The 22,873-nt window shown below is 57.2% G+C and overlaps 10 protein-coding genes across 10 annotated transcripts; 7 read left to right on the top strand and 3 right to left on the bottom strand.

Annotated features, from left to right (window-relative positions):
- The first annotated feature begins 7 nt into the window (after nucleotides 1-7).
- Nucleotides 8-1,443, top strand: BCV69DRAFT_280162 (hypothetical protein). The gene is made up of 2 exons (XM_025491514.1): nucleotides 8-353; nucleotides 417-1,443. The coding sequence occupies exons 1-2, from the start codon at nucleotides 74-76 to the stop codon at nucleotides 1,307-1,309; spliced, it is 1,173 nt and encodes a 390-aa protein (XP_025351432.1). The 5' UTR covers nucleotides 8-73; the 3' UTR covers nucleotides 1,310-1,443.
- A 57-nt stretch (nucleotides 1,444-1,500) lies between these two features.
- Nucleotides 1,501-5,567, top strand: BCV69DRAFT_280161 (WD40 repeat-like protein). Its single transcript, XM_025491513.1, has 4 exons — nucleotides 1,501-2,176; nucleotides 2,341-3,434; nucleotides 3,513-4,238; nucleotides 4,334-5,567. Exons 1-4 carry the CDS (start codon nucleotides 1,573-1,575, stop codon nucleotides 5,405-5,407), a joined length of 3,498 nt encoding a protein of 1,165 aa, XP_025351431.1. The 5' UTR covers nucleotides 1,501-1,572; the 3' UTR covers nucleotides 5,408-5,567.
- A 59-nt stretch (nucleotides 5,568-5,626) lies between these two features.
- Nucleotides 5,627-6,987, bottom strand: BCV69DRAFT_265870 (WD40 repeat-like protein; the record flags this gene model as incomplete). Its single annotated transcript, XM_025490796.1, has 3 exons — nucleotides 5,627-5,691; nucleotides 5,802-6,282; nucleotides 6,355-6,987. The coding sequence occupies 3 exons, from the start codon at nucleotides 6,985-6,987 to the stop codon at nucleotides 5,627-5,629; spliced, it is 1,179 nt and encodes a 392-aa protein (XP_025351430.1).
- Nucleotides 6,988-7,424: 437 nt separating this feature from the next.
- BCV69DRAFT_280160 (guanine nucleotide-binding protein subunit gamma) lies at nucleotides 7,425-8,346 on the top strand. The gene is made up of 3 exons (XM_025491512.1): nucleotides 7,425-7,525; nucleotides 7,630-7,918; nucleotides 8,092-8,346. The coding sequence occupies exons 2-3, from the start codon at nucleotides 7,794-7,796 to the stop codon at nucleotides 8,213-8,215; spliced, it is 249 nt and encodes an 82-aa protein (XP_025351429.1). The 5' UTR covers nucleotides 7,425-7,525; nucleotides 7,630-7,793; the 3' UTR covers nucleotides 8,216-8,346.
- A 30-nt stretch (nucleotides 8,347-8,376) lies between these two features.
- Nucleotides 8,377-10,710, bottom strand: BCV69DRAFT_265864 (hypothetical protein). Its single transcript, XM_025490795.1, has 2 exons — nucleotides 9,851-10,710; nucleotides 8,377-9,776 (listed from the first exon to the last, which is right to left on the bottom strand). Exons 1-2 carry the CDS (start codon nucleotides 10,614-10,616, stop codon nucleotides 8,716-8,718), a joined length of 1,827 nt encoding a protein of 608 aa, XP_025351428.1. The 5' UTR covers nucleotides 10,617-10,710; the 3' UTR covers nucleotides 8,377-8,715.
- A 136-nt stretch (nucleotides 10,711-10,846) lies between these two features.
- On the top strand, nucleotides 10,847-11,831 carry BCV69DRAFT_255299 (hypothetical protein). The gene is made up of 3 exons (XM_025490579.1): nucleotides 10,847-10,993; nucleotides 11,085-11,337; nucleotides 11,428-11,831. Exons 1-3 carry the CDS (start codon nucleotides 10,950-10,952, stop codon nucleotides 11,749-11,751), a joined length of 621 nt encoding a protein of 206 aa, XP_025351427.1. The 5' UTR covers nucleotides 10,847-10,949; the 3' UTR covers nucleotides 11,752-11,831.
- BCV69DRAFT_280156 (hypothetical protein) lies at nucleotides 11,827-13,117 on the bottom strand. The gene is made up of 3 exons (XM_025491511.1): nucleotides 12,861-13,117; nucleotides 12,216-12,780; nucleotides 11,827-12,129 (listed from the first exon to the last, which is right to left on the bottom strand). Exons 1-3 carry the CDS (start codon nucleotides 13,056-13,058, stop codon nucleotides 12,032-12,034), a joined length of 861 nt encoding a protein of 286 aa, XP_025351426.1. The 5' UTR covers nucleotides 13,059-13,117; the 3' UTR covers nucleotides 11,827-12,031.
- A 187-nt stretch (nucleotides 13,118-13,304) lies between these two features.
- BCV69DRAFT_292083 (hypothetical protein) lies at nucleotides 13,305-15,846 on the top strand. The gene is made up of 4 exons (XM_025493780.1): nucleotides 13,305-13,456; nucleotides 13,549-13,647; nucleotides 13,748-13,974; nucleotides 14,071-15,846. Exons 1-4 carry the CDS (start codon nucleotides 13,453-13,455, stop codon nucleotides 15,601-15,603), a joined length of 1,863 nt encoding a protein of 620 aa, XP_025351425.1. The 5' UTR covers nucleotides 13,305-13,452; the 3' UTR covers nucleotides 15,604-15,846.
- A 713-nt stretch (nucleotides 15,847-16,559) lies between these two features.
- BCV69DRAFT_310093 (hypothetical protein) lies at nucleotides 16,560-20,395 on the top strand. Its single transcript, XM_025494764.1, has 2 exons — nucleotides 16,560-17,345; nucleotides 17,441-20,395. Exons 1-2 carry the CDS (start codon nucleotides 16,986-16,988, stop codon nucleotides 20,069-20,071), a joined length of 2,991 nt encoding a protein of 996 aa, XP_025351424.1. The 5' UTR covers nucleotides 16,560-16,985; the 3' UTR covers nucleotides 20,072-20,395.
- A 361-nt stretch (nucleotides 20,396-20,756) lies between these two features.
- On the top strand, nucleotides 20,757-22,805 carry BCV69DRAFT_280153 (hypothetical protein). The gene has a single exon (XM_025491510.1). It carries the CDS (start codon nucleotides 20,809-20,811, stop codon nucleotides 22,477-22,479), a length of 1,671 nt encoding a protein of 556 aa, XP_025351423.1. The 5' UTR covers nucleotides 20,757-20,808; the 3' UTR covers nucleotides 22,480-22,805.
- Nucleotides 22,806-22,873: the final 68 nt, after the last annotated feature.

Below are 22,873 nucleotides of genomic sequence, written 5' to 3'. Positions count from 1 at the left end.
GGTCATCTCCTCCCACTACTTTCTTGTACAGCACTTCCTGATACCTCGTCCTCACCCTCCAGCCCACACGGAAATGATTCTCGACTCTGAGCTCTTGGATCCTCCTCCTGTATATACTGTAGCCCCAATCACCTCCTCAGCCTCCACCTCCGCCTCCTCTGCCCTCCCCGACAGTGCCACCGGCTCACTGCATCTCAGCGAGGCTCAACGACAGAATGCTCGCTTGCCCCTCGAGGTCCTCTTGCGGGTCTTTTCACTGATCAACCAGGCATCGCAGGATGAGCAGACCAGGGCAGAAGGGAGGGTATGGATGATGGCGGAAGGGAGGAGGGTATGCAAGGCTTGGTATATTGGTCAGTCAGCTCTTGAGCACAGCTATAAGAGCTGCTACTAATGCTCCTCCTTTCCTATCATAGCCTGTATGAGTCTTCTACGGTCACACTACGTCTCTGCTTACCGAGGCAAGGTACTGCCTCCCTATTCTACACATACGTGGTCTCAAGCACTCTCGCCGCCTGTCCCGACCACGCAGACTGTGCCTGCATACAGCTTGAGAGCGCCACCACAGCGGCAGCACCCCATTCTATCGTCGATACAATCGGACGCTGCAGCCACAAGGGAGACTAAGGTGCTGGACCTCTACATTGCATCGACTACGCGTCGGGAGTTGGATGCGCAGGAGTCGTCCCTCTTCTCCTCCGAGGTTTCCGACGATGCAGATGACATGGCCGCGACGAGCGACGATCGAGCTCTGTTTGAGCTTTGGCAGCCTAGAAGCAGACTAGAAGACTTGCTCATATTGGCGGGACTAGAAAGAGGGGTGTTCTTACGGAGGGGAATGAGCAGACCGCGCATTGAGGAGAAAGGTCAATCCAATTCAACGGGACAAAACGGTGATCTGGTGATTGTGGCAGAAGACATTTCTGTTCACTTTGCCCTCAAGGAGGTGAGGATCTTGCTGCCCTTCCAAGCTGGAGGTGGAGGTCGGGCCACCTCTCTGGGATTGGTGCCGCTAGTGCGTCGGCCCGTCCTGCAGATGCCAAGGGAGAGGAGCAGTACCCTCGAAGTCTCGGCTCAGCAAATTATTCAGCAGCTGTCAAGAACGCCTCTGCCCATAAAGAGGGTGGAAGTATCCCATAGTGGACGAAACCAGACCTGGTACGAAGAGCTAGTCGAGGAGCAGCTCGCGCCGCCGTCTCAGCAGCAGCAGCAACCCTCGCCAGCAGGTGGAGACGGTGAAGCTGGGAGTGGGAGTGGGAATGGCAAAGGCAAGATGAGAGACCGCTTGGGCGGCTGGTTCAAGCGATGAATGGCTAGCTGGTAGACTTCTTTGACTGCCGATTGTCGCTACATGTAGCATAGTAGTAATCTGTATTATGAGTGAGGGAAAGACGCGGGCCCCCTGCAATCGCACCTCCACCCAGAAAAGACGCGGTGGCCGAGGTTTTGCGTGATGGATTATGTCCGTGCGGCAAATATCCTCCTCGGCTTGCCTTCCAACCAACGATTGCGGCGTGACCCGTGCCTGCGACGACTGCTCCTCCTCCTCCTCGCCACTCCTAGCCGCACCATATGGATCAGTCCTTCACCAGTGGCCGCTCCGTGGACCGCATCGGCTCCCCTCCTGAGCATCCTGGGGAGCGCGGCATCTTCAGCTGGGTCAAGAATGCCCTCTCCGCACCCCTCAATGCCAGCAGATCCAACTCGCCCTTCCAGGGAGATGGAGCACGACACCCACAAAGACATACAGACAGAGCCTCGCCTGCTCCGCCTGCTTCACCCCGGGAGATGTCGGCTGCCACTGCACCTCCACCGCCGAGACCAGTGCAGCGCATGAGCTCCACAATGTCCTTTGGCTCCTCCTCCGTTGGTCAGGTCTCCGTCACAGACGATGGCGAAGACGATGAAGGCGACTCCGACGACGAGGTATACGTGCCCTACAAGCCTTCCTCGCCTCCTTCGCCCGAACCCGCAAATGTCAATATCCGGGAGCAAAGCCCCGCGCCTGCCCTGGTACATTTGACTGGCACCTCCGTGCCCGGATTGGTCAAGCCGACGGCCAGGCGCAGCGTGAGCATACGCTATGGCAAAGCCGGCAGCTTGGTTGGAGAATTGGGAGCGCTGGAGATCCTTGCTGCTCAAGAGGAAGCGGCGAAAAGAGGGCAACGGCGCAAGGGTGAGTCTGGCGACGGGCGAAGGGAGCAATGCTGCCGTGGCGATTGCCTTTGCTCCACAGGGCGAGGCAACTGGCATCGCATTCATACCGAGACCGTGTCAGACTCTGATCTGACTTCATCTTCTTCCCATTTTGATCCTTTATGCTCTGCAACTTTCCAACAGAGGGCGACATGTCACGTTCCTCGAGTATACTGACCGGCGATAGTTCTCCAGCCTCTTCGATCCTGTCCCGGCCCAGCCTCATGCTGACACCCCCCGACAGCAACGAGGCACAGGAGCTCCAGTCGCCACAAACAGCTGGGTCCCCCTCTCAAGCACCAGAAACTCAGACCTTCAGCCATACAGGACCTGATCCCCCCAATTTCGGCGCGATACTCAGTCGTAGCTACAGTCTGGAGAGCAACCTCAACGGCCAGGGCGAGGTTGCGGACGACGACGACGCTGAAGAAAGGCCACAAGAGACAGAAGGAGCGATACTAGTGGGAAGTGAACCTCCCCGCCTGAGAGGAAGGGAGCCGTCTCAAGAGTCAAGCTCCAGCTCCTTGGTCGAGAACCGTCGAAAGGAAGACTGGGACGACAGCAGGGCCAAGACGCCCAAGGCTCTTGCCGACTTGCATGGTGTCACTTCGCGAGACACAGACGCTACCATCGGAGAAGAGTCTCTCCCGTCGCCTCGTGAGGCGGCAGAGGAGATTGCAACAATCGGCGGACCGACTCCAAAGCCTTTCTGGGCCCAGTCTTCGCCCAAGATGACCCCGCATCAGGTCCGGCCAACGGCCATCAAGCCTAGCCCACCTGCAGGCGGGGGCAACCCTCCGCTACGAAGGCTATTCGGGCGTCGTAGGGTAGAAAGCCTTTCGGGAAGTAAATTGAGTGGAGATGACTCGGCCAGCACTCACGACGGGCAGTCGGGAGTCACTAGGTCCAGGGAGTCGAGCAAAAATTCCGTCCCTACGGTCACTCCCTCTTTCTGGAGGCTGGGTCGCAAAGTTTCTGCGTCCGAGAATGGTCCCACCCCCGTTGCCACTACTAGAACAACACGTGGACATTCGGCAACCCCGTCTGTCTCCTCGGCCTCGGGCTTCAGCATCGATGTGCCTCAAAGTACAGCAGCATCCAGCGTTGCGGGTGGGAGTAGGCCATCCTCCATGATCCTACCCAGCGATACTACACATGGCTCGAGAGGCAAATCTACAAGAGTGAAGATCAGGGCTGGCGTTGGGTTGCAGGGCCAAGCTGGCCCAAGAAAGGCAAAGGTGAGAGGAGCTCATATACGAAGATCGAGTCGAGATTGCGCTGACTGACAACCTGCACTCTCACCACCTCGCTGACAGAGTCGATCGAAGAACAAGACTGGATACGATCTCCATTTCAACAAGCTCTATCTTGCGCAAGAGCTTCACATCGGTTGCGAAATTCCACCCGAGACTCCTGCTTCTGTCAATATGCCCACTCAGTCGTCTGTCGATCAATTGGAGCCACGACCTTCCATCTCACGATCCGAGCTTTCCACCTTTGAGAGTCAGCAGAGTCTGGCAAGCTCAACGATGTCCCACGGTACCGTTGGGTCTTTCGGGTCCTTTTGTGCAAACGATCGTAAAGCCACCTGGGCTATGAAGTTCAGCATGGATGGTCGCTACCTCGCTACCGCCGGTCAAGATCGGATCATCCGCGTCTTTGAGGTGCTGGACACCGAGGAGAAGCGGCATGCCGAAGTGGCTTTCCTCAAGGCGATGCAAGAGGTCAGGAGAGCCTCGAATGTGTCTAGCTCATCTAGCTATGACGACGGCACATCTGCTTCCTCTCGCCGACCTCGGTCGGCAGACAGCACAACTGAACGATCTTCCATCTCACCCGTACCGATCTTCTCCTCGCGGCCTATATGCGAATTCAGAGGACATACATCCGATGTCTTGAGTCTAGACTGGAGTAAAGGCAACTTCCTTCTGTCGTCCAGCATGGATAAGACGGTCAGGGTGTGGCACCTGAGTCGGCCTGCGAATGCTCTGGTCTCCTTCGTTCATGGGGACTTTGTGTGCTCTGCCGTCTTTCATAAAGACGTGAGTAGAGGATCGTGGAGGAGGGGCGGGACGGCCTCTTGAGCATACAAATAGTCCTACTCACCCTGCTGTTTTGGCCTCTCCCAACCCTACAGGACCGATTCTTCCTGAGCGGCAGCCTGGACGGCAAATTGCGGCTCTGGAACATCGCCGCCCGCAAGGTGCACGCCGTCGTCGACGTGCCCGGTCTGATTACTGCCGTGGCCTTTTCCAGCTCGGGTGAATGGGCCATTGCAGGTACCTTTAGCGGCGCGCTCCTCTTCTACAAGACGGATGACCTGAGCTACCAAAGCTCAATTGCTGTGCGTCGCTCGGCGGGGAAGCATTCACGTGGCACCAAGATCACCGGCATCGAGGCGATCCCTCCTCAGGCAACGGCGCCATTGTGCACCACAGACAATGCGACTTCTGTTTCACCCCCACAGCCAGCCAAGGCGGAGGAGAAGATCCTGATCACCAGCAACGACTCGCGAATCCGCGTCTACTCTCTTACCGCCCGTCGCCTCACAGCAAAGTACAAGGGATCCACCTACCTCAATCGCACATCGCAGATTCGCGCTCATACCTTCGATGACCGCTTCGTCGTTGCCGGATCAGAGTCCGGCGAGGTGTATGTGTGGGACTGGACGAGGAAGTCACGTGGGGAACCACCAGGAGAAGGACAAGAGGGTGCCCGCACGACAGGGACAGGAGGAGCAACCTACACAGACGGAGGTGCTGCCGCCTCTTCACAAACATACGAGTGTTGGACCGCGGCGGATGGAGCAAGGCCAGTGACCGTCTCTCTCCTCGCCCCACTTAAGACGCACACCCACCTCGCCGCCAGTGGCGACCCAATCGAGCTGGCAGCCGCCTCGGCTGCAGCGGTAACGGCTGCCAATATCGGCTCGAGGGTCAAGCTCACGGCAAATGGCGCGACAGTAGCTGCTGTTGCGCCTCCGCCTCCTGGAGGGCGCGGTAGCTCTAGCTCAGACACGTTGTACAGCTCTTCGGGAAGTGGGACTGGGGCTGCTGCTGCCACTAGCAAAGTGGCTGGTAGTGTAGCAGAGGCAAATGCAGCGCACAATCGCATCGTACTCAGTGTCGATGAGTCGCAGGTGGTGAGGGTATGGAGGGGCGTGACTTCCTCTGTGGAGTACCATCTTGCTCTAGCTAGGAGTCGGAGGTGAGGGAAGGTCCAGCGATTTCGCTTCACTAGTCGAGAGGAGTTGTACTTTCCTGGTAGTCGGCGTCACGCTCTCCAAGCATCGAGACATGGCGGTTCTGTGTCTGTGTCACCCATAATGTATCATCACCTTTTTCACTCGATTTCGACCATGATGCATGTCATGATGTATGCTATATCGCATTGCTGCTGACAATGACTATAGGTCAGAGACTCCCTTCCCCTATTCGTCCTTGGAGGGAGCAGGTGGTAGCCAGAAGCTCGCTGCGCTTCCTCCGCTCGCAAGGACTGTATAAGACGAGGAGAATAGGAGGCACGAATCGAGTCTTGCTGCATCAGTACAATGTCGAAGCTTCTCAAACAGGTCAGCAGGCAGGCCCACGCTCGCCCTCACTCACCAGCCGATCTGGGGCTAAAAGCCAATGTCCTCACAGGTCCCGAATGACCCTTGAGTCTCGCAATAGGTTCCAGCGAAATCTCCGCTCCGGGCTCGGGCGCCTGCTCCTTGCTCGGAATCTTCCACACGCAGATTTCCCCATTGGCCGTGCCTGCCAGGACAAAGTTTCCATCGGGACTCCAGCAGAGCTCCTCTCCTGAAGTGGCCTCGGAGGGTGACTCCCCTCCTGCTGACCCCTCCCCGGATTGCGCTCCGCTGCTGACGCTTACGCCTTCGAGACCTTGATGTCCGACCAGTCGCCATTTGTAGGCATTTGACCAGGTGTCAAGGATGTAGTGTTGATCGCCAGCGGTACCTACGAGGAGATGACCGGATTCGGCTGCGGGGGAAAAGACGAGGGAGGTGATGTTTGCTGGACGAGGGGGCATAGAGATGCGAGAGAGATAGGCGTCGTCTTCGATTTCGAGCACCAGGAACGGGGCCTGTCATAGAACGGAGAGAGCTTGTGAGCTTAAAATATACTATGCTGAACGCGGCTCTGACTTGCTACTCACGGTGGTGAACTCTTTCCTGGCATACAGGAGCACCGCCATCCTCTCGCTCAGCCCCAGCGCAAAGACTTCTCCACTCGGATCATAAGCCACCGTCGGATGACCCTGTACAGGCATTTGGGCAATGGCGTCTGCTTTCCTCAGGTCCCAGAGCCTAATCGTGTCTCCCACTGCTGCGCTCAGAAAAGTATCATTGACCGGGTTCATCTGAATTGCGCACACCCTACTCTTGTGTCCTCTAAAGTACTGCAGGTATCGATTATCGTGCAAGGAATGGTACCGAATTGTATCGTCCGTCTTTGTACTTGCATAGAGGACTGTAGAGCTGCTATGAGTGAAGCGGGCCAAATTCACACCATACTTCTTCGAATTGAGGACCTTTGCGTGTCTACCCGAGCGGATGTTCCAGAGTTGGATGCGCTCGTCGGAGGCAGAGGAGACACACATCTCTCCTCGATCGTCAAAATCGAGGGAGGTGAAGGAGTGAGAGGGTTGAATGTACTCGGCCGTCTTGAAGATTTTGGAGGGGCGAAAGGAGGAGATGAGCTCGGCGGAGAGGGGAACGGTGGGAGGCTTCTTGGTGTTGGCTGTGGAGGAGGACGAGGGCCCTGCGGCCGAGTTGGACGGGCCTCCCATGGCTGAATGCGACGAGTGTGGCATGGTCATCATCTTGCTGCTGCTGATGGTGCTGCTGCTGTTCAAATAGCCTTGTGGACAGAGCAATGTTCCTGACGATGTCCTCACTACTTCAAGGTACGATGCTCGGCCCTGAGCTGCTTGCTGCTTCTGGTCCCTCAACGGAAAGGGAAGCACCACCACCTGCACCCCCCCCCCCCCCCCCCCCCCCCCCCCCCCCCCCCACTTCCGTTCCGGTGCTGATGAAGGTCTTGACAACCGGAATCTGGATCGGGCCGGAAGGAAGAAGTTGACGCGAGATGCGCCACGCGGAAGTTGAAGGTGCCTCACTGGCTGGGAGCCTTGGCTGCTGCCCTGCATGCCCCCCTCACTCTAACTCGCTCCTTGTCCCGACGAGGCATACAAAACGCATTCGATCACCATCTCCCCTCCAGCCCCCTGCCCTCGCCGCCCTGTACGCTCTTCCTCCTGTTAGTCGAGGTGACTTCGATCTTGATACAGCAAGGACGTCTTCACACACTGTCCTGCCTATAGAGCTGTAAGTGCTTGCACAACTAAGCCCCCTGGCGCCGTTCCTGGTACAGAGGCGCAACAGGGCAAACGCTTACATTCGTCTCGCTCCGTCGCTCCATATCACCACAGAAGTACTGGCCTATACGACAACTCGCCATCAAGCATACGATCATACTCTTCAGCCTTCCTTGAGAATCATCATCGCCCCCGTCCCCTAGGATAACGCAGTCTCCAAGCGTCCAGCCATTCAGCAGACAGAGCCCCCGCATCCCCTGACAGACACACGCCTCACAATGAACACACGACCACACAAGCAGTCCATGTCGGAGCTCAAGCTCAGGAGATTAACAGAGCACAATCAGCGGTTGAGGGAGGATATGGAGAGGCCTAGAGTCAAAGTATCCGAAGCTAGTGCTAGGTGAGTTGAGTTCAGGATGAATGAGCAATAAGGAGGGGCGGGGGAACGAGTGTGTTCGAGCTGGGCCAAATAGTCCAGAGGGTGGGCCAGTATTGCTGAGCCTTCACCAAAAGAGGAGACTACTGACCTTTCCTCTGCAAATCCCTCATCTCCTTCACCACCCATCATCGCAGCCTAATCGCTTACTGCAAATCCACCCGCGACGTGCTTGTCCCTTCAGTGTGGGGGCCTCTAGAGAAGAAGGAGGACCCCTATTCGCCCGCTGGTGCAGGTGGATGCAATTGTAGGGTCATGTGAGACTCCACCACGGCTGAGGGCTGAGGTCGAGGTGGAGATACGTGGGAGTCGAGGAGACTTCTCTAAGGGCAGAGGAGACTTCTCTAAGGGCAGAGGAGAGGAGAGCGGAGAGGAGAGGGAGCGACAACGGCGACGACGACTTTCTGTCAAAATACCATGCGATGTGTCACCCATGCTACGTTATGAGAGAGGGCTTGAGCAAAGACGATCTATGAACGTGGAAGTATGTTGAGTGAATTTGACAATTGGAGTGGGTTGCACAGGAGTGCTCTGCATAGCTGGTCATGCAGCAAGTAATGATTGGACTGGAGGTTTGCCATTGCAACTACGCAACTGCTGCTACTAGACCGACCTGCAGCATCCGCGGTCACGAGGGTCGGAGAAGAGGTGACAAATGTTTTGTTCGAAGAAGGACAGGGCTGCAAGATCGATCATTTCATTCATTCCTCCCTCTTCAGTCTTCTCCATTTCGCCTGAGGCATCTATACCACCACCCTGAGCTAGTCTTTCTCCTCCGCCTCCAGCCCTTTGCTCTCGAAAGGATTGCCCACATACGCTCCAGGACCAAGCAGATCATACCTCTTTCCTCTGACGGCCCAAATGCCCCAATTGGCCTTGACTGCCACCCTCGGGTCGAAATCGGCAATACTCCAGCTCAAGCTCCCAAATACATTCTCTCCAGGTGTGATAAGCCACTCAAATTCGCCCTTGATGCCCTCTACGGATTCAAAGGCTTCGACGTCTCGCTTGACGTCGGCGGGGGAGAAGCCGGTGATGATGAGGGGACACTTGGTGGAGAGCATCTGGGTGAGGGCAGTAGCCCATTCGGACTGGGCTTGTAGCAGCGGAGGGAGAGTGGGAAGAGTAGAGCTGGGTGTTGCGCCTGGGGCTAGAGGGAAGAAGGCAGGCTCCATAGAGGGAGTCTCGCCTCCCTCGGGGGAACGACGGGCGACAGTCGCATCTGGGTTTGGGAGCTTGTTGGAGCTTGCGTCTGCCGACTTGACGCTCTCCTTTGCTTCATCCTGAGACTCGATCTCGGCTGCTGCAGTGTTCAGACCGTCCGCTCCTGCAGTACTCGAAGAGCTCGCTCCGGCAATAGCGGCACCGTCTTCGTCCTCAGACTTCGGCCGGTCATACGCCCGCTGACTTGGGAAGCCAAAGCCGGGGGAGAATGCAAAGAAGACGTCGGTGTAGGGGTCAAAGGGTTCCATCTGGTGATGTACCGACTCGTATGTACTTTGAATGTAGGTGATCGTCAGAGCCTCCGATACCACAAGCGTTTGGCTGGGGGCATTCGGTCCATAGGAAGATGGTCGTGTCTTTTGCCGGCGAGGTGGCTCAGCCGAGAGGGACTGGCCAGGGGCAATGTTCTCCACCTTGGGAATGGATACTTCAGGCCCGATGAGGTAGAGGTGGAAATTGACGCCAGGAAACATGAAGCGAAGCTGATCCCAGACGCTTGCAGGGAGGGTAGACTCGGCTCTTGCACCTACGACGAAAACTCGGATGGCGTCAAGAGAGGGCTTGGCGCCAATCTTGGGATGTAGTAGCTGACGTAGAGCTGCAAGGAAGATCAAGGATAGGTATCAGACACGCTGTGTTGCATTCCTCCCCGTGGGAAGATCGCCCACTCACCAAGGAAACTCCTAAGTCCTTCCCTGGTCATTCTCCTGTTCCGGGTAGTGTAAGGGCTGTGTTCGTGTAGCACAGCTCCCATCGATGTCGGGAAGCTCAGTAGCTTAGAGACATGCCGCCTCGATCGTTCCGTCTCGATGGAGGGGAAGTTTCGGGTGTAGAAGAAGACGTCCCATGAGGATAGATTGAGTGACTCTTCGAAGCCCTGAGGGCCAGGAAGCTTGAACTCTGTGATCTCTCTACCGCTCCTGAGGTCATGCTCGTCCTCGTTGGCCTCCCTGAGTCTATGCACGTATTTCCCATGCTCTGTATCCTCCCTCCAATCCTTCTCACTATAATGCGTCGGCCAACCACAGTCAGGACACTCGAAATTCACCAACACCCTTTGACCCTTGCGCAGATGAACGGGACATGGTGCGAGCCTCTTGATTCTTTCTGCCCTTGCTCGCAGGGCGGGAAAGGGGGATTGGGAGAGTGGGTGGAAGAGATTGTCCTGCGTCAGGATGAGCTTCTTGGGAGCTGCAGCGGGTGTGCCCTTGAAAGGATCCCGGTCATCCTTGGCCTTCTTGGACTTCCCGAAGAGGCCGAGAAAAGTACGACGTTGTTGTTGATGCGCCGGCGAGCAGAAGTGCGAAGATGAAGATGAGGATGCTGAGGAAGTTGAGGGAGCACTGGCCGAAGCTGACGCGGCTGCGACAAAGTGAGTGACACCGCTGCGCCTACCGGACCTGGTGAGCATGGACCCAGCCGAAGAGGTGAGGCTCATGGAGTCGATGTCTTGGAGGTGTCAGCCTGAAGCTCAATTGTCGCAGTAATGGGGGGAGATTGACTATTAGCGATGGACTGACCATCTTCTGACCATCATGGCCTAAGCTCCTCTCTTTCTCCACCCTTTCGAAGGAGATTCCTGTCTGGCCCAGGGCTGCCCGGCCAGTGCTTCGCGCGGAAGGCTGACCCACTTTTCGTCGCCCACACTCACTTCTTCCTAGCGCCCGACCCACAGGCGCACATACGCATAGACACATTCGTCGCATACGCAAAGCCAATCTCCATACCTCGATATCCAAGCACAATTCATCACAAGCGAGCTTTCACCACAATGGCAGCTCGTATGGCATTCTCATCGTTGCGACCTCTGGCTAGGTGAGTTGCTCGTCTGCGTGATCCGTCACCTTTCGCTAGCTGACCCCTCCTCCCCTTCCCGCATTCCTGCATCACCTCACCTCCCTCTCAGCTCAAGTCGTCAGCAGCTCCGTACCTCCTCCCTTCGCCCCTCATCGGCGTTGCGATGTCTCTCCACAGGTGCTGAGCCCTCGGCGGCCGTGTCCCCAGCCTCCAGCCCTGCCTCCCCACCCCCAGCTACTGGCTCTTCCCCCTCGGCGTCTACCTCATCTTCTTCAAGCGCAGACCCCAAGCTGAGCAGTATCGTGGATCAGATTGAGCAATTGACTCTGCTGCAGGCCAGCGAGCTTGTTGCTCAGCTGAAGGTGAGTTGCAGCTCTACATGCGGCTCGCCGATCCTTTCTCTCCTCCGTCCTGCTGACCCTTTTCTCGCTTCCATTCGACTTTGACTCCAGTCTCGTCTCAATATCCAAGAGATCGCCATGCCCTCTGGAGGCGGTGCAGCTCCCGCAGCAGCCGCCCCCGCCGCCGAAGCCGAGGAGGAGAAGCCCAAGGAGAAGACTGTCTTCACTCTCAAGCTCCAGGGTCTGAAGGACCCCACTGCAAAGGCAAAGGTTATCAAGGAGGTAAAGGCTCTCAACTCGTCGATGAACCTTGTAGAGGCAAAGAAGTTTGTAGAGAGCGCACCGCAGGTCTTGAAGGAAGGATTGAACAAGGAGGATGTGGAGAAGTTGAAGACGGCGATTGAGGCAGCGGGAGGTGTCGTGGAGATTGAGTAGACGAGACGGACGGACTTCTGGATTTCAGCGATGCGTTGTGGTCTCTTCCTGGGCGAATGCTACACACTTTCACAGCTCATGATGTGTATCGATGATTGATGACAAAGAAAGTACAGTATGAGGAGGCTTGTGAATGGCGGACATGGGCGCGGAGTCATGAGAGGGGCGCCGGTGAGCAAGTGATGCTCGGACATTATGCTGGTATCTTGATGGCAAGGATCGATGGCTCTCCTCCTTGCCACATTCTAATTTGTCCATCGCCCATCGTCCTGGTCCACCCCTACTCTTCTCCCAGAGCCCACGACCTCTCCAACCCGCTAATGAGCTTCTGCTCAAAGATCGCCTCGACGAACTCGCCCTCTTCTGTGAACCATTCGCCTGAAAAGTCCGAAGCGCAGATTCTGTGTCAGATGCAGTGTCGCCTCGTTTCAACCCCATCGAATCCCGTCATCAGCTCGACTCACCGAAATGACCCATATCCACACTCTGCTTCACTCTCCTGAGCAGGCTCTTCCCTCCATTACTCCTCCTTGTGTACTCGACCTGTAGCGAATACCTGGGGGGCACGATCCACTTTTGACCCTCGCTTGTCTTCTCCACCGTGGGCTTGGGCAGAGAAGGGCTAGCAATGGTCAGGACCTCAGTCTCGATGCGCTTTGAGAGCATCTTGCGCTTTCCAGTGAAGATGCGGTCCCCTTGAAGGTAAGCGTCGAGAGCTTGAAGTGCGGAGAGCACAACGTAAGAGGCGACTGCAACGCCCGTCCAGCCTTTGTTCTTTTGCCAGTCCTTCTCGACAAAGTATGCCCAGAGACAAGCGCCAATGACGATGAAGGAGGCTGAGAAGCCGAGGGCGAGCCGTAGATCTGTATGCAGATGAGACGCCTTAAAGGGCGGGAAGTCGGAAGCATCGGCATGTCCGTTCGCAGATGAGACAGAGGCGCTCAGATCCGCTGAGGACGAAAGAGGCGAGTGGACTGCTGATGATGCTGATGGGGCTGGAGCAAGGTGACCAGAAGGTCTTGTGAGAATCTGCACACAAGGCGGAGGGGAGCAAGAGCAATGTCAAAGAGAATCCCATGATACAACCGACGCAAAATAATCATACTCACCCTCTCTACTGCTTCATCACACGTCGCCTTCAGCTCTTGTAAGCTCGAGTTGTCCACATATATACGGTCCTCCCTTGCTGGTAGGGGTCCTGCCAGCTCCGCGAGAGGATCTTCGGCGCGAGATGTGCTTGCTGTTGCTGCTACCTGCGAGGCGTCTTCTGCCTGCAGAGTGCTCTGCTTTCCAGGTCTGAGAGACATGAGTATGGACGACGAGCCCTCTGATGAGCTGGGTGCTGTCGTAGGTGATGAGGAGGTGATCGCCCTCGTCTCTGCGTGCCTGCTGCAGTATTGCTTCGATGAGGACGTGCTTCAGGGGCAAGGCGACCTTGTGTGTCCATCGTCGGTGCCTTGTTCTGGTGCGGCCTTTGGAACTCCGCCGCCCTGCCTGCGTCGCCTCGCCTCGCCCGCAGAGGGGAAATATTTCCTTCTTCTCGATCCTCCATTCACCGCACTCACGCACGTACACTTTCACACCGACGTGCACATCTACCATCGCCTCCTCGAAGCTACATCAGTAGCATACAAGGAGACTTCATTGCTCAGAGATACATCTTCTGACCCTCAGTCGCAACCCCAAGACCAACCACCCATCATGGGTTCGTATCAGAATTCAGGGCTGGAAACCTTGCGCATAATCTCGCGTCGACGCTCACACCGGTTCTTCCTCCACTCATCTCTCCCCTCGCAGCGCCCAAAAAGGGAAACAAAATGAGTCTCAATGACTTCCTGGCCGATGAGGCTACAGGAAAGTCATGGGCAGACGATGTAGACGATCTTCCGCTTGCTCGTGAGTGTGCAAGGAGGCCCGGCGTAGTGCAGACCTTCGCGTAGCAACCTTCGGAGTTCTGACCCCTCTCCTCGGTCCATCCATTCGCTATGTTACACAGCCGCTCCTCGAGGAGACCGTTATCCTGGGGCTCGACAGGGCGGTGACTACCTTTCCACAGTTCCCGACCGAGCTGACCGAGACCGCATGGGCCCTCCGAGGTTCGACGATCGACCTCCTAGGCAGGACGTGCCCTTCCCGGACAAGCCTCCCTATACTGCCTACCTTGGCGGTCTCTCCTTCGATGCCACAGAAGGCGATGTAGCTGACTTCTTTGCTCCTCACAATGTAAGTACGCAAAGTAGATGAAGCTCTGCAAGCGTCAAGTAGCCGAATTTTCTCTACTGACAATACTAATTGTTCTCCCCTTGCACATCCCATCAGGCCGTCAGCATCCGCATCGTGACAGACAGGGACGGCAAGCCCAAGGGATTCGGTTACATTGAGTTCGACCAAGCAGACGCCCTCCGAGATGCCCTGTCTCGCAGCGGCTCCCAGCTGGCAGGACGCTCAATTCGCGTTGGAGTGGCGGAAGCACCAAAGGCCGGAGAGCGTGGATTTGGAAGCAGCATCGCCGAAGAGGCCAGTCAGTGGAGACGGGCTGGACCTCTCCCCCCAGTCGAGGGAGCGTCTTCGCGACCTGGAGTTGCACGAGAGAGGTCTGGATTCGGAGGACCTGGTGGACGGCCGTCTGACGGACCTAGCGGATTCGACAATATGGAAGTGGGCAGCGGCGGACGCAGTGGATTTGGTAGCAAGTTCCAGGCCTCGCCGGCACCACCTGCACGAGACGGACCAATGAGATCCGGACCTCCACGAATGGGCGGCCCACCTGGTCCCGCTGAGCCTCTGGAGCCAACCAAGGGAGAAGTTGCATCAGACTGGAGGACTGGAAAGCCAACCGAGTCATCATTCGTACCTGCCGCTGGTCCACGACGGGCCATGTTCGGTGGAGCAGCACCAGGAGGCCCCGATGGCGAGGGTCCATCTGGAAGGTCTCCCTCATTCAGGCAACGCGATGCCACTGAAGTCGATGAGCGCTTCGCCTCGCAAGAGAGGATGGGCTTCGGCTCCAAATTCACCCCTACACCACCCGAGTCTCCTGCTGTAGGCAACCGAGCCCCACGAGCTCCTTTCGAGAGGAAGCCAAGCGCAGCTGCTGCCGCTGCTCCTCCTCCTGGCCCCAGCGAAGGTGCGGCCAACTGGCGCTCGGCCCGACCGACACCTCCCGCTGGACCCTCTACAGACTCGCCCGCGGTCACACCCCCTACTGCACCCGCCGAACGCAAGAAGCTCGACCTGAAGCCACGATCGGCTGCTCCTGCCGAGGGTGCAGAGACATCCGGCGCATCCTCGACGAACAAGTCGAATCCCTTTGGTGGGGCCAAGCCTGTGGACGTGATGGAGAGGGAGCGTCAGATTGAGGAGAGGTTACAGGCTCAGAGGGAGCAGCGGGCAGCTGAGGAGAAGGCAAAGCAAGAGAAGATCAAGGCCGAGAAGGCAGAAAAAGAAGCAGCACTCAAGGGCGCTCCCACTGGACCTCGCGCCGACAGGGAGAAGGCTTCTGGAGCTCCTACCGGTCCCAGGGCAGCTGGCTCTGGACGCACACCTTCCAGGAGGGGTGAGGGCGTCAGGTCGCCCACAACAGATGCTGCAAGTGCTGCACCCGCCTCTGATGCCACCCCTGGTACCGCCTCGCCTGCTGCGACGCCAACCTCACCCGCCGCCGCTCCTGCCATCAAGAGCCCACCGGCTGCAGGTGCTTGGGGCAAGGGACGAAAGGCCAGCGGTGCCCTGCTTGGCAACTCTGCTGCTGCTGCTGCTCCGACGAATGGGTCTGCTGAGAAGAGCAAGGACGGTGATGATGCCGTCGCGGAGGTGAGCGAGGGTGTAGCCAAGGCGCAAGTGGCAGAGTAGATCAGAACAAAGCGCACCCCTCATACTACACCGCCATTATGGCTTCCCTGCGAGTCACCAAAGTGCATCACCGTTATGGACTCTAGCTTTGTTACCCCTCCCGTGAGCATCGGCGCCCGAATAGTCAGTGTCCCTCCTCCATCACTCAAAATGTAATTTGGCTCCTCAGGTCGTTTGTAGTCAGTTTGATCCCCCTGTTGAGCTAGAGCCCAATCAGTGAGAATGCACCGCCCTCGTCACCCGCCCATGCGCCGCCTGATCCTTTTCCCGCGTAATTGCCGAAATGCGTGTGGCCTCTTCTCCTCTATCTGATCCATACGCAAAGTGTCAAAGCGCCCCGCCTCCTCTGATTGTCCCCACGAGGTAGGTGAAGGCGGGAAATGGAATGTGCACCGCCCGACTGGGTCGCCCGTGTATGGGTCTGACATCGACCCTCTCTATTGGGAGGGGGCGCGAAGCCCAGAAGCGAGGGCGATGCTGGCTCGGTCAGTCGATCGGTCGGACTGCTATTTCTGTGCCGTGAGTGATGCCGAAGCCGATCTGGGGGTGGAGCGGGGCGGCGGGCTCTCACGTCACACGCGCTTCGCACCAGGGCCGTGGCCGCGAGTGCCTGCCTGGTTGCTGGCTTGTCTACCACCCGGAGGGCGATGCTAACCCCCTCTTGGAATCGGAAGAGACAAGAGAGCAAGATGGTGATGGCGCTGTCCTTTGCGATGACGGACGTCGGGAGAAGTCCCTTTGCCGAGGGCGCGGGGACACCACCTCGGCTGATGAGTGGGACTGATGATGTCTGGTGCTGCTGCCTGTCTGCCGGCGGTGCCGCCGGTGGAGCGAGCCTGTGCTGGTGCGTCCGTCGTGGGTCCGTCACCGCTTTTGTGCGTGTGTGCGGCTGTGGCTGCTTCCAGCCACTGTCCCTCCGCCCGACTCACTCACCGCACACTGCACGCACACACACACACACACCCGTGCGGTCCGCCCCCCTACGCTTCTCCTTCTCCCCTGTTCCTACTCTTGCTCATTACCTTGTCCATCTTCGCCTTCTTGCCTTCTCTCCTCCATATACATACACTCACTTCCTGACACACACCCACGCCTACGTCGCGCTCGCTCTCTACCGATCACCCTTGCTCCTTGCGTCCACTATACGCCTCTCCTACAGGCTTCCCCTGCACCGCCCTGCATACACTCTAGGCCTAAAAGTCACCGCTTCCGGTCTCGAGATCGACGTCATACCACCACACTATTCCCACCCCACCGCTAACACCATCGCCTAATAGTCTGGAATTCTCGGGTCGCCATCACCGTTTCGGCGAGTGACTCTCACTTCAGCCTATTATCATACACTGTGAAAGTAGCATAGTACCCTCAGTCTGCCTTCCGCCATGCCAGGTGCTAGCAAGGCGACGCGCGACTCGGCAGCCGTCTATGCTGGCTCCTCCTCCACGGAGCATCCTCAGAATACCCATGCCACAATCACCTCGGCCGTTGCCGCCGACCCTACACTTCCTCCCTCGGTCGCAGAGCTCAGACTCTTCCCTAACCCAAGGGCATACAAGAGGGGTCTTCTGAGGCACAAGATCAAGGATCAGTTGCAGGAGGGAAGAGGTCATACCTGGAATTGGCACAATGGAGCGACTCATCATGAGAATAAAGGACCGGGGGAGGAGGAGCTTGAGGAGGTAAGGACGAGGTATGGGTACAAGAAGGAGTCGGATGGAGGACCGAGCAGATTATACCTCATGGTGAGTAGAGGAGGGCAGAAGAAAGACCCTATAGGTATCTCTTAGAGCTAACGGCGTTCGTATCCTTCCCTTGCTGACCCTCGACATGGCTCCAGATTTTGGCAGACTCGCTGTTGCCGCTGCCTAGAAGCCCGATGTCTGGTGTGGTGTCTCCTCCTCTGCTAGCCACCACCGGCATCGTACCTTGTTCCATCTTCTCGACTGGTCCTGACATCATCGAGCACTACTGTGACTGTATTATCGCCGCCAAGCGCGAGGTCATACTCCTCACAAATTACTGGCAGGGCGGCAAGAATGTAGACCGCATCGCAGACGCTCTTCGGGAGCTCAACCGAAGGATCAAGAAGCGCATTGACGAGGGTAAGACAAAGGAGAAGCAGCACGGCGATACAGAGAATGGCGTGCCCGCCCACAATGCACCTGCGCTGGACAATGTCGTGGTCAAACTTATGTGGGATCGAGGACCGCAGACTTTGGCGGACCTGTTCCGATGTAGGAAACCGGTACCACCCTCCATGTGGAAGTCGAACGGTCTGCCTACCGAGGAGGAAGTCCCTCATCTTAGCGTTGAGATTCTCAACTACCACAGACCACTGATGGGTACCTTCCATGCCAAGCTCTTGCTGGTTGATCGTCAAGTAGCTCTCATCAACAGTAACAATATCCAGGATCGACCCAACGTTGAAGCCTGCGTTCGTTTCGAAGGTGACATTGTCAACTCCATCTACGACCATGCCCTGATCTCCTGGGGCAATCGTCTCAATCCACCCCTGCCCTGCCTGGGCAATCCCGCCTCCAAGAATCCTTCGCCGACTGCCTTCATCCAAGGTGATGAAGGACACTTGCCGTCCATGTCTGCAGAAAAGCTACGACAGCTTGCCAGCGTAGCACGACGCAAGCTGCAGCAAGAAGACGAAGAGACTGAAGACGAGAAGCTCGGTGGCCTTTCTCCCGGCGGCCAGGGATCTATGGGACGCCGATTGAGCTTTGCAGACGTAGTGGAAGGAGTGATCAAGCAATCTCATGAGCTCAGAGGCAATGCGATGCAGAGGAGAGGTAGTGCTGATGCTGCTACTGGTGACGATAAAGGAGCTGCTCGACAGGCAGCTACCCTCTGGGCGCAGAAAGTGTTGGGAGACCGACGCAACCCACCGCCAGGGGTCAATGGTTCTGCAGAACAGACGCAGACGAGCCGGCCATCAGGCAAGTCGGAGACAGGCGAAGGCTCAGGTGCTGCTGGAGAGACAGAGCATCAACCGCGAAGGCACCTTGTTGACGTAGTGGAGCAAATCACAGGACGAGGCCCGAGCTCAAGCAAGAATGTCGATGATGAGGCCCGCAAGAGTCGGGAGCAGAGGAAGAAGGATGGAGTAGCCCAGGCGGCTCACAATCTCACCAAGAATGTCCACGTCCCTCGAGCGGTACCAGAGGATGGCGTAGATGACTCAGCGAGGAGCAACACTGTAGTCGACGACCAAGATTCTCCTGGAGGCAGCAAGGGGAGGAATGAGGGGACCTCATCCCAGCCTAGCGGTCCTCGTCTACGCTCGGATGCGGAAGACCAAGCAGCCAATCTGGGCAGAGATGGCCAACCGGTAGCTTTCGAGGACAAGGAAATTGTCGAAGATAGCACCGAGGGTGCTCCCGGCAGTATTGGCTATCGAACCAAGTCGCGAACCCTATCGAATGCTTCCAAGACTCCAGCTTCTGCTCGTCTGGCTCAGATCACCAAGTCTCTCGACTTTGCCAATTTGAGTCAAGTCAAGGGAGAAATCAAGGCTGATGAGCTGGACAGGCACAACCAAACTCCGCAGGACGGTGGTGCAAAGGCCACCCAAGAGACTGGCGCTAATGGCGATGCCGCTGGTTCTTCCCCTGCTCAGAACACTGCCACTTCCACTCCTCCTGTTGGTAACGGAGGGACTGCCGACCCTGAGAAGGATGGCGAGTTAAAACTCGAACATACGGCTACTCAAGACGCAGCTCTACGTGCCTTTGCTCAAGGTACCTCTGACATCCTCGACTTCCGACCTTACACCTTCCACGCCCCGCACAAGCCCGTGCCCATGGCGCTGGTCAACCGTCGCCCTCATGGAACTCCCGGGCACTCGGACATTCGCAATCCGCAAGATGCGGCCTGGCTGGCTGGCTTCCGTTATGCTCAGAAGCACATCTTCGTCCAGTCGCCCACACTGAATGCCACGCCCATCAAAGCAGCAGTGCTAGCTGCTGCGCGGCGTCATGTTCGGGTAGAGCTGTGGCTGGATCTGGGCTTCAATGACAAGTCTGAATCGATGCCCTTCCAGGGAGGCACCAATGAGCAAGTGGTCACATCTCTGTACCGTACCCTGCGCAACGAGGGCAAAGGAGACGAAAAGTACCTGGAAGTGTTTTGGTACACAGGCAAGGACATGACTCGTCCTCTCAATGCCGTGCGCAAGCAGCGCAACTGTCACGTCAAGTATGCCGCCTTTGATGGCCAAGTGGCGATCCTGGGAAGTGGTAACCAGGATACGCAGAGTTGGTTCCACTCGCAGGAGATTAATGTCATGGTTGATTCTCGGCAGATTGTTGGAGAGTGGGACATGGCACTCAGGAGGAACCAGTCCACGGGAATCTATGGAAAGGTGGACTCGGATGGTATTTGGAGGGGGAGGACGGGTAGCGAGAAGGCCGATGATGGCAAAGATGGGCAGGAGAAGGGAGGTAAGGGCGGCGCAAAGTAAGGCGCTGACGAGGTTCCCTTTCCAGCTTGCAAATACGCGTACTCTTTTTCCTCCCCCTTTTGATAATTCTTGCATGGCTTGACCCCCAAAGAGGTACGAGTGCTTCTCCTACCTCGTCTTCGTTTGCTTCTTCATTCTACTGTTACTCTAGTCTACCTTTTGATTTCTTCCATCCCTCTTTGCTCCCGTCATGCGTAAGATATCCCCCCCTTGCTTGGTTGCTTGTGCGCTCACTGCTTTGTGATCCTTGTGATTTTGCGGAGATTGACGCTTGGCCCCTCCCCCCCCTTGCTTCCTTGCGGCTCGCTTGTGCCGTCTTCCCCCGCGCCGTCGTCTTACCTCGGTCTTGTGACGGAGTGGGGGCGAGGAGGAGGAAGAGGTGCTGAGCTCTGCGTGGGTGCGTGTGTGACCTGGAGTGGACCCTTGCGCAACGTGGTGGTGTGCGATGCATGCGCATGTGGGTCTCAGGGCATGTGGGTGTGGTGGTGGTGGTGGTGGTCTGTGCGCTTCTCCACACGGGTGCAATGACGGCAGCGGCTGCCGATGGCTCTTGCTTGCGTACGCCGGCACACACACACTGCTGAGCTCACGTCGATTCGTCAGCGCATGGAGACTACGAGTGCGGGGGAACAAGGGCACAGCCAGCTTACAAGTACTGGCAGCATATACTCACTTCCTACCCTGACTCCTCTACCATCACCCTCCCATCTGGACACCAGGCCCTCTACTCGCCCATCATGAGGTTCAACACTCAGGCACTCACCTGCATCGCACTCGCAGGAGCAGCAGCCGCTGCACCCTCCTCCACCTCCGACCTCACCTTTACATCCACAAACTCACTCACCTCCTGGCTCTCCTCATCCATCCAGACTGTACTCGCACCCATCTTTGGCGGCGTGACTAAAGAGGTCAGCGTAGCTACATCCCTCGCCAGCTACGAAGCCAGCGACAAGTCCATCTACGATGTCATCACCACAAACGAGCACTTCACTAAGCTGGCAAAGGCAGTCAACTACTCTAGCGACTCCACAAAGGACCTCCTCAAGGGCAAGACTGGAGTGCCCCTCACCATCTTTGCACCCGTGAACTGGGAGGACCCTCACCACGAGGGTCAGCTCATGGCTTCCCTCGAGGGACCTCACTCGGCTGCACTCATGCAGGCTACCAACAGCTGGGCCGTCGTATCCAAGCACATCGACGACTACGAGACCGCTGTAGCCTCCCTCAGCTCATCCGACGATGACAAGGAGAGGCGAAGGCGCCGTCTTGCCTACTTCATCGACGCCGTCTTGGCCTACCACCTTGTCGACGCGGACAAGGAGACCATCAGCTCTACTCAACTCGCACAGAACTCCACCGTTGGCACCAAGCTCAGCATCGATGGGAAGATTGCCGAGTACATTGGCAAGCTCAATGATGGTCTGCCCCTCCGTATCCGCGTCGGCAAGTCCCTCCTGCCTAAGCCAGGCGTCTACCTCAACTTCTACTCCCGCGTCGTCTACCCGGACGCCAAGCTGAGCAACGGAGTCCTGCACGCAGTCAGCTACCCGCTCGCCCAATTCCCTAGCATCTTGCAGGGACTCTACTGGAGCGAGCCTCAGTTCAGTACCCTGACCACTGCTTTCCTCAAGACTGGCTCCGAGGGATACCTCGCTCTTCCCGTTGCTAAGCGACCAAGCCACAAGACAAACGACGACGATGAGCATCATCACCACCACAATCAGAGCCTCAGGTACGGGCTGAGCGACCCCAAGGGTACCACTGCCTCGACTCTGTTCGCTCCTAGCAACGCAGCCTGGGACCGACTTCCCTGGGGCTTCCGCGCTTTCCTCTTCTCTCCCGGCAAAGGCGCTGATCTCCTCGGCAAGGTCCTCATGCTCCACTCCATTCCCAACGACGTCTTCTACGCCGACTCTGTGCACCACGTTACGAAGCACGAGACGCCCACGGAGGTCAAGGGCGAGACCTTTACAATCGACGCTGATTCTGCTTACAAGCTCTTATCAGGTGGCGACGACGATGGTGACGACAAGCCTCCCCATGGCTCCTCCAACGTGACTCGCTACGTCTTTGACTCTGTCCTTCCCAAGATCCACAGCGGCAAGAACCACACTACCCCTCCACCCGACAAGGCGCGCAAGTTTGAAAAGGTCTACGTCGACGTGTACCGCTACTATCTCTTGCCTGGTTCCAAGGGACCACTGCAGACTAGGGTTACCGTGCAGGGCGTAGCGGTCCTGATTCAGGATGTGGTCAATTTGAATGGAGCTACGCACCTGATTACGCGATTCATCAAGCCAGAGGGACACCCGCACAAGGGCATTTGGGCGGAAATTGCTGAAGAGGCAGAAAAAGCTGGATTTGGAGCAGTGGACTTGGTTGAGGAGGCTAGATTGAACAGGTGGTGAGAGGGAGAGCAAAGAAGCGGAGGAATACCCAAGGGGCCCTCGTTGAAGGAGAAAGCTTTTGCACGAGGGGGGCTCCGTCTACGGGCCCAACTTTCGATCCTCTCGTGTGCATCACAACGACCGATGATACTCCTGTAGCTCTATCACCATTAGCACCACCACCACCACCTCCGACACTGTACCTCTTTGAACTCTCTCGTCCCCATCCCCACCCTCGACCTCGTCCTTGTTCTGTAGTATCATTTCCCAAAAACTCTCCCAGAATCGACCATCCCACCACTCCCACTCCCGCTCTCATTATCATTACAATCGCACTCCCATCATCCCCCCCTCCCTCTCTCTCTCTCTCAAGCCTCAATGAAACTCTCAAGGCGCTTCACTTCCCACTAGTGTC

This window comes from Pseudomicrostroma glucosiphilum (assembly GCF_003144135.1).
Source record: "Pseudomicrostroma glucosiphilum strain MCA 4718 unplaced genomic scaffold BCV69scaffold_1, whole genome shotgun sequence".
Lineage (NCBI taxonomy): Eukaryota > Fungi > Basidiomycota > Exobasidiomycetes > Microstromatales > Microstromataceae > Microstroma > Microstroma glucosiphilum.
Note: the sequence above shows the minus strand (reverse complement) of the source record. Positions and strands in the feature narration are given on the sequence as shown.